At 35.4% G+C, this 14,639-nt stretch overlaps 1 protein-coding gene across 13 annotated transcripts in view; it reads left to right on the forward strand.

The window, feature by feature from the left end:
* LOC107225886 (actin-binding LIM protein 2) overlaps positions 1 to 14,639 on the forward strand; it is a 43,027-nt gene that overhangs the window by 5,963 nt on the left and 22,425 nt on the right. For all 13 annotated transcript variants that reach the window (XR_006903159.1, XM_015666495.2, XM_046733405.1 and 10 more), the window contains exons 2-5: positions 6,398 to 6,558; positions 6,806 to 6,971; positions 10,055 to 10,289; positions 10,460 to 10,781. Coding sequence is in view for 12 of the 13 variants with exons in the window: in XM_015666495.2 (XP_015521981.1) it covers positions 6,398 to 6,558; positions 6,806 to 6,971; positions 10,055 to 10,289; positions 10,460 to 10,781 (884 nt within the window). In the remaining variant the exon portion in view is untranslated. The remainder of the gene's footprint in view (positions 1 to 6,397; positions 6,559 to 6,805; positions 6,972 to 10,054; positions 10,290 to 10,459; positions 10,782 to 14,639) is intronic.

The following is a 14,639-nucleotide window of genomic DNA, read 5'->3' on the forward strand; positions in this document are numbered from 1 at the left end:
AAAATCTATGAGGTTGAAGTTAATAACTTTACTGTAACAAGGCTTGTTTAAGAAATATCGTTACTTCGCACCTTTAGGATTATCTGAGTAGACCACAATGAACAAAATATATTCATAATTTGGAAAACCAACTTCTTGAAAGTCATTCCTACTTGAACTTTAATTTGTGAAAAAACCAAGTTTGATTTGCGAAAGGTAGTTTACTAAATGTGACGTAGTACATAAATAATTTACTGCTTTCAATAAATGTGTATTGTTACACGCAGTATTTTGTCAAGTAGTACGCACTTGTCACAAATTTTATAATTTTATTAATGTAAATGCTTCAATTAAGTCCGCATTATCCACTGAGGTTTTCTTGGTAACATTTAGTCAGGTTAACTTACGGTTAGGTTATAGCATTGAATGATTTGTTATTGAAGTATACCGTGGAACTGTGAAGTATATATATTACGTGTCAAGACTCAATTTGCTGCTGAATGTTTCCTGCACTTTAGCAGATAACTGTCAGACGATAGACTGAAGAATTTAGTCAGCGCATGAGATTTTCTGTGCATTCAATGTGCCTAGTTATTGTAGACAAGGAAGTATAGGTAGGAGATCCAACTTGGCTTATATATCTATCGAGTAACTACATCCTATTCAAGAGAGTCAGCTCTGGGCAATATTCCCTGCAGCTTCAGGGGGCTAAGTGGGCCAAGTGTTCGGTGGTGAAATACATAGTTTATTGATGAACGAACACTGCTGTGGTGCCTGGTCGATAATAGTACATTTACTGTCTGTCAATACATCAAACAAAGAAGGGTAACATTATTATCGGTATGGCAGTTAGCTGTATCGGCACTACAGATCGCTTACTGATCTACAATCGTTGATGTAGGTATAGTAGCTAGCCGTACTGGCACTATAAATCGCGTACTGATTTATTACAATCGTTGATGTTGACAGGTTACCCGTTACCTCTCTTTAATAGAAGAAGAACTCAATAGCATCTAGAAGTGGGCCCTATTGCGGTGGCTGCGAAAACGCCGCTCGCAACAAGGTGATACCCAGAAAAATGCAGATATTGTCTGATAATACGTCCGATGAACTAGCAACACACAACCATTTTGTTTTCTTATTCGACAGTCTTGTGGTATACGACTCAATTCCTGAATCTTCCTTGCACAGTAAAATGTATAAATGCCTTAAACTTTCATTTAACTTGTTTTCGGTCCGAAAGAAAATGCGAGTTCAATTCTATACGAATTCTGTGACAATGACTGGCGATACAAATGACGTGAGAACATAGTATGCATTGTCACATGTATATTATATTATAATTCGTATAAAATTGAAGTCGCATTTTCTTTCGGACCGAAAACAAGTTAGCTGGAAGGTTAAGACATTTATACATTTTACTGTACAGCTATGTTGTGAATGGCGTTTCCGGAATCACCGAATTCCACAACCGAAATCGGTCGTATTTTTTTATGAGCTGAGGCATTGGATGGGACCAGGAGTCCAGCCTCCTTGAGAGTCATCCAGAGTGGTCGCCATCTTTGTTAGTTGACGGTAGAGTTGACTGGTGGTCAACGTAAGAACTTCCTCGGTCGGGAGCGTACATATGTGTAAAATAATTTATGGTACCCATAGGGTCCCAAATTTCTGAAATTTTTTTTACGAGAACATTTGCAGAACATCAATTCCTTGGTATCAAAGACCGATTCAGTCGTAATGAAGTATAGTTTTTTACGAGTAAGAATTTCTTCTCTGCATGCACGATGTAAGGAGACTATAGTGTGTAGATGTTTATGTTTACCCTTTTCAATCTTTTGCTTCCGATGAGAAGCCCGTTAGACGGCAATGCCGTCTAATAAATGAGATGCGGGTGTGCAAATCATTAATTTACGAGAGAATTTTGTTGAGAATATGTAAATTTGAACAACTGGTGAATTTGAAAAATTAACGACGGAGCCAGGCATCGAACCTGGAATCTAGCGATGCTTTACCGGAGACTTACTCCACTAGACCACCTAGCCGCCCTGACTCTGTTGTCATTAATTTCTCTCATAACCAGTGAGTTCAAATTTGTTTTCATGTGCCCGATAGTTTTTTACTTCTCTTTGTACCCATGTTGTATTCTGGGATAGAAAGCTACTCTACATCTAATCAACACATGTAACAGCACGAGCAATGCAAAAGAATCAGTCATTAGCAAACTTGTTGATCATTCATAGTAATATTTGCTTACACAGGGTATTATTTGACATAATAACATAGCCTTACAATGGTCTTTAAAAAGAATAGGATTAACAAATAGATTCATCAATATTTTGAAATAGAACAGAAGTACGCATTTATGTTTGTATCGAAGTATGCAGGATAATTACTTGTAATTTGTTTTATTCTACTACATATCTTGCAGAGATCACAGTCTTTTTCATAAGTTATGATTAGCAATAAATCTCACGATCATTGTCATATCATAGTTTAAAAAATTTGCGAATAATATTTTCAAAAATAGTTCCACAAGAATATCATATATCATTAGGGAGGTCCTTCAAAAGCTTATCTTGAAAAGGTCGACTCAAAAAAAAAAAAAAAAAATAGGAAAAACTAACGAATTTCGGAGATAAACAAAAACACTCGGCGACGATGATCGATCGCCAACTTCTAGTAATACTTAATGAGCGCAAGTTGGGAATAATGAATAATTGCTTTGTAATTAAATTATAAATGATTTGTCTCTTTTTTGATCTACAATATTCACAGTATTTTTCTGCCAAGTTTTGAATTATTTCAGGAGTGTCAACGTACATAACTATGATTTTTTTTCTTTATTTCCCCTCTACATTGGGAATACTGTTCAAATAGCTGATGTAATATTTCATTTTTGACATTGATGATTCGTCGTCAGTGATTATTAGCGGTTTCTGCCCAAATTTGAAACTCAAAATGAATTTATGCAAATAAGCGCCCATTCTTGTTTAACTAGAATGCTGAAATTTGTTACCAATTTTACTAGTTTTTTTTGGAACCGATCTAGGGGGTGCAGAGCCGGTTCAAATTCAAAAATGACTTTCTTAAGTATCACTTTAATAAATATACTAAACAATGCTACATGCTTTGCTTCTTGTACTGTCAAGCTGGTGGTCCTCTTAAAATCAAGCGTGTACGTGAATAAGAAACGATTATTTCGAAAATTGCTCTCCAATATCTGATATGAGTTGTAATTTGAGTTTGAAAAATAAGACGTCACTGTGGTTAACTCTTAATCTTATCTTACTTCCTGTTATAGATATTCAAATTTGCCGCATTTCGAGTACCTTTGTCCCAGAGTTGCCCGGTGGATTTCTCCGGAAACCACCTAAAAATCATAGTGCGTTCGTTGACTGAATGCTTTCCCACCAGTGTTTCCCACCTGTGAATTTTTGTAGTGTTTTGGCGTTGCGTCGCATTGGTAGAAAATGCGCCAAAGTGTGTAGATAATCGGAGATGAGAATATGTATGCTTTCACAATAGGTTGTGATGCCAAAACCTCTCCGGAGTTGATGTGTACAATTTCAGTTAATAAACATGCTGAAGATGTGGCAAATGTGGTGCAACCTTTAGCCGTTACCAAAATTCGGAGCGCTATGACTGCGAAAAATCGTCCGTACGACAGTATTCAAAGACGTTTGGATTCGTCTGGTTAATAGCTACAAGTTTGGTTTGGATGGAAAAATTCGGCTGCCATTTAAGAAATTGATTCTTACGAAGATTTCTCGATTTCGGCGCGACCTGCAATCACATCACCTTATAAACTTGTATCTAAGACATTGTTGTGTACTACGCCGTGACTGAAGAATTTAAAAACGGTTACTCGTGGACAAATTTTCGTGAGTAGTACTCAACGGATAAGTGGGTTTGCGGCTATAAGAAGCTGTGTTAGTGGCTCGGTAGTTCCTTTATCGGCGTGAGTCGTTTAACACGCAATCCTTTAAGGGAGTGCCCTGGTCGATGTCGACATTGACGTACACCTATATCTTCATATATCGAAGTGCGCATATCGCAAACGCAAAAAAGAGTTCAACAGCTACATTCTATACACAATTGTGATGAAAAACACTGTCATACACCTTCATTTGACGAAGAAATAAAGAAATGGTATGGCTTTCACGAAATTGCAATAGTAAATTCGTAGAATTCATGCCATTTTTTTATTCCTGCGTCAAATAAAAATGGATTGGAGTATTTTTGTTTAGAATTGTGTATAGAATGGGACTGTTGAGCCCATTTTTTAATTGTGAAACGTGGACTTAAATATTTGCAGATATATAGTTCAACCTCGAAATCGACTACGGCTCCCTTCTAAGAAATAAAACCCTATTATAGCAATTACCTTTAACAGTCTTCAGTCAACGACTATGCTCAGTTTTCGAAATATATCAATGTTATGTTTTGAACGGAATACTCTGTATATTACTTGTCGCATAATGATGCTCTTTAACGCATCCCTCCCTCGCCCCGCATAAGCTATCCGAGAGACATATCCAAAAGGGTATAGCGGGACTGGTAGTGATTATTGCTATCATCATTCTTGTTGTTATTGTTGCAGTCATTATTATTATTATTACTGCTACTACTACTCCTACTAATACTACTACTACTACTACTACTACTACTACTACTACTACTACTTCTACTATTATTACTATCATTAGGTGAATTGTTTTGTAGCAAAAATAAACTAGATATTTAGGAGTATTTTCGTTTGTAGAAGATCGGTATTTAAAAATATCGTAACGTCACAGCTGGATAATACGAGTAGCTCTTGCTAAAGTTATGTTTTCCTTGAGGGTAAATGTTTCTTTTCATGTCCTGAACTTTCGGTCCATCAGGTTTGATCAAACGGAATTCTGTGGTAAATAATTAAAAGGTCAATACAATATTTAGCCACAATTTCACCATTAATTCTTATCATCAAATAGCTGATCACGTATAATTTATCATCAGAATTTTTTATATTTGTAGCAACCCAACTTTTCAATTAATTGTAAGCCTGATCGATTGGAATTATATGTACATTTATTTGAAGAATAAATGACGAACTTTGAACCTTTAGAAAACACGGACTTTCATTTTTTTCCTGTAAACTTGAAAATGTCTGTATTATTTGCTGTGTGAAATTGCATGGAACAGAATGAAATTTAATTTTGGAAACTATGGCAAATTCTGTAAATGTCGAGCATATTTTTGTAATTATTACGTTATGCCATTTTTGTTTTACCATTTCGTACTTAAAAACTACCTATTGGAGAGAACTATTTCAACAATATATTCCCTTTTTTACTGTTGATTATTAGAGGCAGATAGAGCAGGATAAATTATTATGGTAATAATTTTGAACTTGCATGATTAATATATCGCATAAAATAACAGTCACATATTAAGGGACTAGGAATATAATGTTTCGTTTCATATAGCACTATGTTATTATCCCCTTGTTATTACTTTTACTAGTATACCTACCTCCTCTCTAAGCTGAAAACCTTCATTTCTATTCATATGAATGCTAAATACCTATGTCGAATGTACTAATCAGTTCCAACCAATGATATATTTGACGTTACAATTACTAATTACCGACGATTACGAGTGATGGTTGAAACACCTGTTCATTAAATACTTGGCTGTTTGATACTCACCCCAAGTATTAACTAATCGTAGGTCGATATAATACGTTGTATTATTATAATTTTGCTCGTGATGATAGTTGATTGTACAGGGTGTAATTCATAATGTCATCGTTTGAAATTCATCCGCCGAAACGATCAGAACAAGCTTTTGTTTATACTGCATCTACTACAAGTCATCTTTCACAGGTCTTTTTTCTTCTCGTTTCATTCATCAAGGCTATCGTGGAAAGTATAAATGCACTATTAAACACCCAAAAGATTGGATTTTGGAAACCAATGCTTCAATGTGGTGCTTCAATTTACTCCATTATTGATCCATTTGAAATATTACTAAAATGCTTCTTAAAGAAATACTTAAGTTTGTTGATTTTTCTATTGTTTTGTATGATGTTCATCATGACCTTATGTGAGGTCGACAAAGAAGTGTGTTGCTTCATCTGTATTCAAATAGGAAAATACTTAATCAATTCCAGACCCCGTCACTTACAAAATATCAATATTAGACCGTGAACATCATATTATCTATAATATCATATTTGAGGGTAGTAAAAAGGGTAGATCAAAAGTGAAAAGACAGTTTTCATTTTTTGCATAGAAATCCTTCTCTATTTGCAGTAAATCTACTTAAATAAATGACAAATTTGTTCAATCAATCTACGTGTAGTAAATTGAGTTTTATACTACTATCAAACTACAGAAATTTTAAATTGCGATTTTTTATGAATTTTTTCTTCTAGGTAAAACTCTCTGCCAAGCTTGTAATAAGAAGTGTAGCGGAGAAGTTCTACGAGTGCAGGACAAGTACTTTCACATCGGTTGCTTCAAGTGTGCGCAGTGCAATTCCAGTTTAGCTCAGGGTGGATTTTTTGCTCGTGAAGGCTCCTACTATTGTACTAAGGTAACAATTAAGATCACAGTATTTAATATCATATGGTTTGCTATTGTCTATAAGTATTGTATTCTTGGATAAAATAATCATAGGTCGAAATCACTGCTGGTTCAAACATAAAATACTGCAAGGTTTAAATGTATAATTATGTGATTAAGAATATTGGTGATACATTAAAATGAAGTTAATGTAAAATAATTGAAACCGTGTATACAATGTTTAACTTGGTCACTTTTAATCATTTTTTTGTATATAGGATTATCGCGAGCGCTGGGGCACTAAATGTGCTGGTTGTGGCGAGTATGTTGAAGGTGATGTTGTAACTGCTGGAGAAAAACACGCATTTCATCCTAACTGCTTCCACTGTCAACGATGCCGGCAACCATTGCTTGGCCAAGGAGCTAAGGTCACATTGGTACAAGGTATGCCAAGCTATTCACTCCTCCAGCAGTTTTAATTATGAAGAATTAAGTTTCTGGTGGCATGATATGTAAAATACATAAATTCATAATTTGTACCTGCCTCTTGTGGCCTTATAATTGGTCAGTTGATAAACAACTGGCAATGCCGTAGCTACGGATTATGAAGCCTGGGGCTGATCAAAATGCCAGCACTCCAACTCTAAAAATGACAATAAAACTTAGTCCGTACGCCAAGTACGTTTGAGTATGGAAAACAAGATCATTCGATAGATCATTTTAGGGTAATTCCGGGTGAGATGGCCATAGGTGAGAGATGGCCCACAGTATTGTCCAATATAGTAAAGTACATAAGAAACTATACTGTGAGCCATCTCTTACCTATGGTCATCTCACCCGGAATTACTCTACATTTAGTTTTTTTGTTAGTAGTTTTCTGATACGAGAAACCCAGATCTAATATATTTTTTTTCTTAAAATGGTCCGCTTTACACATGGTGTAAGTATACAGGGTGTGCTCTAAACGGAGATAGGTACGCATCAGTAGTCGAGCGTGCATCAACAAGATGGCGCTAACCGCTGCCCTGCTGTGTACTCGGTTGCCTACATGTCGGCGCTTAGTGAAATTTTTTTAACCGGTCACATCTCGCGAACGCGACTTCGGAGACTACATGTTCCGTGGGTTAATTTTTACATACCTCGACCGCCTCTATATTCCCTATCAGTTTGGTCACTAGATGCTGGGTTACCCTGTATAATTACACCATGGTTTCATACATTTTTTTGTTTTTCTTTTTACCCTCAATAGTTAGTGATGGAATTTATCTTGATTGTTGACTGCAGTCTGAAGGAGAGTAACGACTATAATAGTCAGTTGTTATACGAAATATTTATTTCTCTTCTGATGATTATCATATATTTTGGACTTCTAACAATCAACATGTAGTTGTTCATGGTTGGTGTAACAGCTGCGAAATGAATTCAGAACGTATTTCTCTACTGTCGAAAAACGTCAGGAAAGAAATAAATATTTCGTTTAACAACCGACCGTTATGCCTGTTATTCTCCTTTACACTTGATAGTTATTGAAATATTTGAAATCGAAATTTACATTTCTATATGCTTTCCTTACTTCACTTTGTCATTCATACTGCTACTGAATGTTTTATCATCATTATGTAGGTAACTATTAAAGATAGGAAAAAAGTGAGCAAATCGATATTTATTAAAATTCTATTAATAAAAACCAAAATTTTAAGTGTGCACCTTTTTGGATTTGTCAGTTTATTCGTATAGCACTTACAGTTGAACCACTATAGCACTATAAATAATTAAACATTTATAACAAAGAAACGGGCCATTTGCAGAGAAAACAAGTCTTAGATTTGAACATTCAGTTTGGACATCATTTATAGAACAACTTGTTCTTATTATGTTGAATGCAGTAGCGAAAATATTTTTTTGCAACACCTGCATGGAAAGTCCATTTTTATGCACCATTTACAAGCACCGAAAGTAGTCTTTTATACACATGTGCGGGAAAAACTTTCGCGCATTGCTAGGAGTGTCAGAAAAAAAACTTCGCACATTGCCGGCGGTATAAGATAAACCTTCGCACATTGCTAGCGGTGTGCGAAAAAGACGGTTCGCGCGGTCTGTTAGAAGTCCGCTTTTCCAAGGTTTTCGGACTTTTTGATACTTTGACTGGTTTCATTTTATTATGTCGGACTTTCCATTACAGGTGTAACAAAAAATAGAGTTCGATACACGTGCGAAAGTTGGCAATACATATCTCGCGTGATTGCGCCACACTCGCCCTTCAACTCGTCTACGGGCTCGTGCTGCGCCTTCACACTTGTGCGGGCATTGCCACCTTCGCGCACTAGTATCAAAAAACACTATTGTTGATTTCGTTTCAAAAAACCTGCAAAAAAGAAGCAACTAGTAGTAATGTCACCACGTGATCCAGTCTGTTAGTTTAGAATCCCATAGCCTTAGTGCCTTTGCACCAACTGTAAGTACAGGGCTTCCGAGTGTGTTAGCTAGTTCTATTTCATACCTATGTATTGTACATACAGAAAATACATTTTGAGTTGTTAACGGTACCAGGCTAATCATATTTTTTTTTTTACCCTGGAGAAACAGTGCCCCCTGCAAAAGAGCACCCTGCTTGCTGGCCTTTAGCTATGGTGCTGATTGATTGGCGTACTGATTATCGGTAGCTGCATTACCTTTCTAATGCTAAAGAATTAAAACCACTTATTGCACTCTTCATATATTAGTTGGGAAATGAGTTAACGAAATAAAAATTGTGGAAGTGTAATAGAGTTTGTCTATTCAGTTCAGTTCTTGGGTAATTTGAAATGCTCAATACTTTCGAGGCACTTGGCAACATTCATTTGGTATATGGGAAAGTGCTATACAATTGCAGGATAGCTGTGCGTCTTTACTAGGAAAGATTTCCCAACAGACTTCACCTTTGTTTGCACATTTTCAAAGGATTCGGTCAACGAATCTCTGAAGTTAAACAAATGGAATTGATGTATTAGTAGACATGCGTGCGCGGTACAATTTCAAGTGAATTTGCTCGACTGTCTGGCTGCAGAGCCTACCTGCGGGCATTGGTTCTGAACCCCTTTTGACGGGCTACCTGACCACGGGTTACCTGTTAAACATATCTTGTCTTGGCAACCCCTATAACCTTTTAAAGTTTGATATCACTACTCTGAAATACCTTGTATAACAGTTGGAACAAACGTGTACATGAGTCAAAATGCATCTAGCATGATAGCAATTTCAATAGTATTTCAACATAGTATATACAAAATCATTTTTTATGCAGAACGAAAATGTTTCACGAGCATGAAACAGTTTAGTTAATTTAATGTGATATTACACTTGAAAGGATTGTCACATGCGCCTTTTTCGTACCATAATATCGTGTTGTGCACTCTATATCATTAATTTCTTGGCTTATCCACCGAAAAAACTGCTATTTATTCATATTCAATAATTATGCTTTTCCTTAAACCATAAATATTTCTTCACAAATTCAAAGTAATATGTGAAAATTATTTTTACCAAAGGGCAAGCATTGTGTCATCGATGCGTCAGTATACCGGTACGGGAGGCTTCTACTCCAATAAATAACAGTGGACCCCCGCCAGGACTAGAAAGCCAGATTGATCCAGGTGCCTGCGCTGGGTGTAGACAGCAGTTACGAGAGGGTCAAGCTTTGGTAGCCTTGGATCGGCAGTGGCACGTTTGGTGCTTCAAGTGTCATAGTTGTGATACTGTATTGCACGGAGAATACATGGGCAAGTATGTATCGATTAGTCTTTTACCATCATTCCAATTTAACTGAACAGTCCGAAGATTAGATAACGTAGATTAAATTTCACTTTATTTCGTTGACGTGGAAGGAAATGTACACAGTATTTCTGAGTTTTTACAACATCTGAGAGTCTTTTTTCATTTCGATATCTAATTAGGGATGGGGTACCGTACTGTGAAAAAGATTACCAGAAGCAGTTTGGAGTCAAGTGTGCTTACTGCAGTCGATATATAAGTGGAAAAGTATTACAAGCTGGTGAAAATCATCACTTTCATCCAACATGCGCGAGATGTACGAAATGTGGAGATCCTTTTGGGGACGGAGAAGAGATGTACTTGCAAGGCGGTGCTATTTGGCATCCCCGTTGTGGACCTGGACCTACTGGCTCTAATGGCATTATTAATGGTCATGCAGAGAACCACGTTCATACTCCACATAGAGATTCAGAACGCATTTGCAGTAGTGCTTCAGAGATGCAGGTAAGTTGTTTTATTCTGTCGAGTTTTTCAGCTGTAGAGTCTTATCCGAATTCGAATAATTGAATTATGATTATCTAACCATCTGAAGGGTCCCAAGTAAAGTTTTAAGATTTATTTCTAAGAACGCATTTTACATTACGCTAAGTGTACAAGTTTTTACTTGTTATTGAGTTTGAAAAGCAAAGGGCCTAGCCGGGGTTGCACATGAAACATGCCCCTGAACCGATGTGGATTTACTATACGCCACATTTTAGAGCTACCTCAAAAACCTGCTTTGCCCAAGTTTAAAACCTCTATCTATATTATTACGCTGGAAACTCGGAATAACGTGGATTTCCGTTTTTTCGCAATTACTACGCCATTTTTACTGTAAAAAATATGAAAAAAATTTTCGCGAGATATCGAACATTAGATAAATAAGAAATTGTTGCTGCGCGAAAATTATAAGGCCTGCAAAGGTATTAAGTAGAATTTTCGAAACCGAGCAGGTCAATCCTGTTATCAATGATGATAGTGATGAAGACTGAATACATTATGTTGTACACATTTTTTACATTATGTAATTTCAAATCTGTTTGATATACTTCTCAAACAGATGAAAAATTATTAAAGCTAAAATATTATAAAACCAAAAATGAATTTGTTCATTCATTCAGTAAATAAGGGAATATTTTTAACTATGTGAAAGAATCATGAGATCACGAAAATGTGTCCCCCAGATGATTAAGTTGACATTGAGTTACTTTTCCCCCAAAAAACCATTGAAAAATTAGTTTTTAATTTTTTTAACAATGGCGCACCTTTCCGAAAAATCTGAAAAAATTACAGAAAATCAAAAATAACGCAATGAACATACTGTAAAAAAAAGAAGCTAGTCACTCTTCAAACTTAATAAGAGATCGACAATTTAAACCTCAAAAGATTTTTCACAGCTCGAATTTGGTCCGAAAAAATTCGAAAAAATTCTGGAGTATGTACATCGATATCCGCCAGATCTTCAATTTTTTTTTCATATTTCTTACAGTAAAAATGGCGTAGTAATCGCGAAAAAACGGAAATCCACGTTATTCTGAATTTCCAGCGTAATAATATAGACAGGGGTTTTAAATTTGGGCGAACCAGGTTTTTGAAGTAGCTCTAAAATGTGTCGTATAGTAAATCCACATCGGTTCACGGGCATATTTCATATGCAACCCCGGCTAGGCCCTTTTCGTAAATGAATTGCATCTGATGCAAGTAATTCATACTGCTTGTTATTTTTCTTTAAAATCTTGAAAGGGCATCTGACTAATACATAAAATCGGTATTCTTCTATAATAATGTATAATCGATGTTATCCCATAAAAATTTACACATAAAAACAGAAACGTCGAATTCCGATTATACCATTTTTTAAATTGTTACTCATTTATATGAGAATATTGGCGTAAAACCTGACATCAGATTTTGAAAAATGCTAACCCTACTTTTGCAGTAGTTCGTATTCATTTTCGAGTTCTAACGAGTACGAAAGATTTCAAGTCACACGCTATTCACAATATCTCAAATATGTTTCTGGATCATTTTATTTGAAGATTTAATACTTTTTCTTAGTTTGAGGTCCGTATATACAACAATTTGGGCGATGCAACTGCGTACAAACGGAGTATAAATGATTGCAAGAAAAATATATACTTTTTAAAAGTCGTGCGTAATGTTCATATACATGGTATCCCATTTTAAAAAACATGATCAGTCATAATAGAAAATAATTGTTTTAAGAAAAAGTGTTTTATCTAAAACTTGTATGGTTTTGAGGGGGATGTTAAATAATGCAATGAGTTGAAAGCCAGGTGACCCATCTTTCGAGAAATTTCAATCACGTTGTTGATGAAAACTGATTTTGCCCTCTAATAAAACTTGTAGCTAATAACAAAATAAATCATGACGTTATTGAATTTTGTCATTCAGGCGATTTTTCTCTGACTCATAGTGCATACAAATTGCGTAGCGTCTCGAGGTTGCATTGCATTTGAAGAACACATGCCCGAGTGTGTGTGTGTAGACAGTCGAAGGTGAGAACCATGAGTTGGCCAGTACCATGGTATTGGATGATTCCAAACTTTCTTCAGTATGTACGTGTTAAATTATAAATTTACCAAGTGTTTGAAGATATTGCAAATGCGGCGCATCCTCGAGCCACTACCAAAATTTGAAATGCTATAACTCAGCAAAAAATCGTCTAAATAACAAGATTCAAAACCATCTGAATACGTTTTGCTAATAGCTACAAGTTTTATTTGTATTTCTTTTTATTTTGAAAAGCAAAGCTCATCAAAAATTTTTGATTGTGGTGCTACTTTGCCTCGAACTCATAGCACTATTTAGGGTCCTCTTCAAATCGTACAAATTTTATATGAAACCTTTTACGATATGACCATTATCTTCGGATATACATATATGACCATTTTCTTTAAGATGGGACACTGGGTATAAGTAGGCTAAGTTTGTTTATTTGGTTTTTCACATAGTCGGGCACCTTTGATATCATTCTTAATTCTATTTAAGAAGAAATCGGACCAAAATTGAGTCAGTCAGAATTTAATGAGAAAATTATATTTTTGACCTTACGTAATTGAAATTTTCGTCTTGTTACTCATTTTTCCACAGTCTACCTTGTACATTGTCTAAAAAGTAGAGATCAGGCTTGAAAATGAGATGCTATTTGATTGGAATTCCATATCACATTGTAACGAAATTGGCATCCGAAACCAGTGAAATATCACCTGAGCCGATATTTCTAACCTCGTTTTCGTCCGTTGATACGCATCTGAATGCACGTAAAAAAATGTAATACCATCCACAAAGTCTTTTCCGATAGTCTACTGTTTAAATAAAAAATTGTGAAAATTAGGAAGGGTAAGATTGGAGGTTGGCACATTCAGCGCGAGATGCCCCTCACACCACGTGACATTGAATATATACATGACATTTGAATACATTTTTAATATTGGAATCTGGGAATTTGGGAATTTGCGACATTGTAGGATACCAAGTATTGGCGAAAAATATGGCTTTTGTATTTAAAACTGCTAACTTAAATTTTCGAAAGTTGTAAGAGTCATGTGTCCTCTCAGAGGATCATTTCTTATAATTTTTGTGGGTACCAGTACAAGATAAGTGAGAACACAAAAGTTCACTCGCATTGTAAATCATTGTAAATGGAAACTACTTACTTATTCCTAGACATCTGATATTTCTCAGCTGTCAAACGGGATCTATTTTTAGTTGATAATGCACGAGCAATTCCCACTTAAAGGAAGTATGTGTTCATAGTCTGCAGGCACCATCATTGATTTGAATCAATATAATATACCAACTGAATCACAAGATGAATGACACAAATAATGAGACTTTTACATATCGTTTCGTGACCTTGAAGTTTGTAAAGTTATGCCACTAACATTTCAAGGTGTACATGATGAGGGAAAACAAAAAATTAACATAAAATTTGTCATTTCAGTACTTACACTTTTCATTTGTTACCCCCTCAATATTTCAGTCTCAAAGTAGTTGTATTTAATGTTTATATTTTCTTCCATTCCTGTAACGAATTTCAACTTTAATACGTATCCATCATTTTATAGACAATTTAAGATAATACAGTCAGTTTCGAGTGCGCATTATCATTTACAGTAAAATTTTCAATCTATGTATTACTAATATCAGAATAGAAATGAAGTCAATCATATATTCACAATGATTTACAGATAGCTGTGCTTTACTAACGATATAACACACTATTTTTATTCCTTTGCACGCTTTGAATATTAATGACCATCTTTATACCGAATATCATTTTATGAGTTATTTTACTGC

The sequence above is a fragment of the Neodiprion lecontei genome, chromosome 1 (genome assembly GCF_021901455.1).
Source record: "Neodiprion lecontei isolate iyNeoLeco1 chromosome 1, iyNeoLeco1.1, whole genome shotgun sequence".
In the NCBI taxonomy this organism is placed as follows: domain Eukaryota; kingdom Metazoa; phylum Arthropoda; class Insecta; order Hymenoptera; family Diprionidae; genus Neodiprion; species Neodiprion lecontei.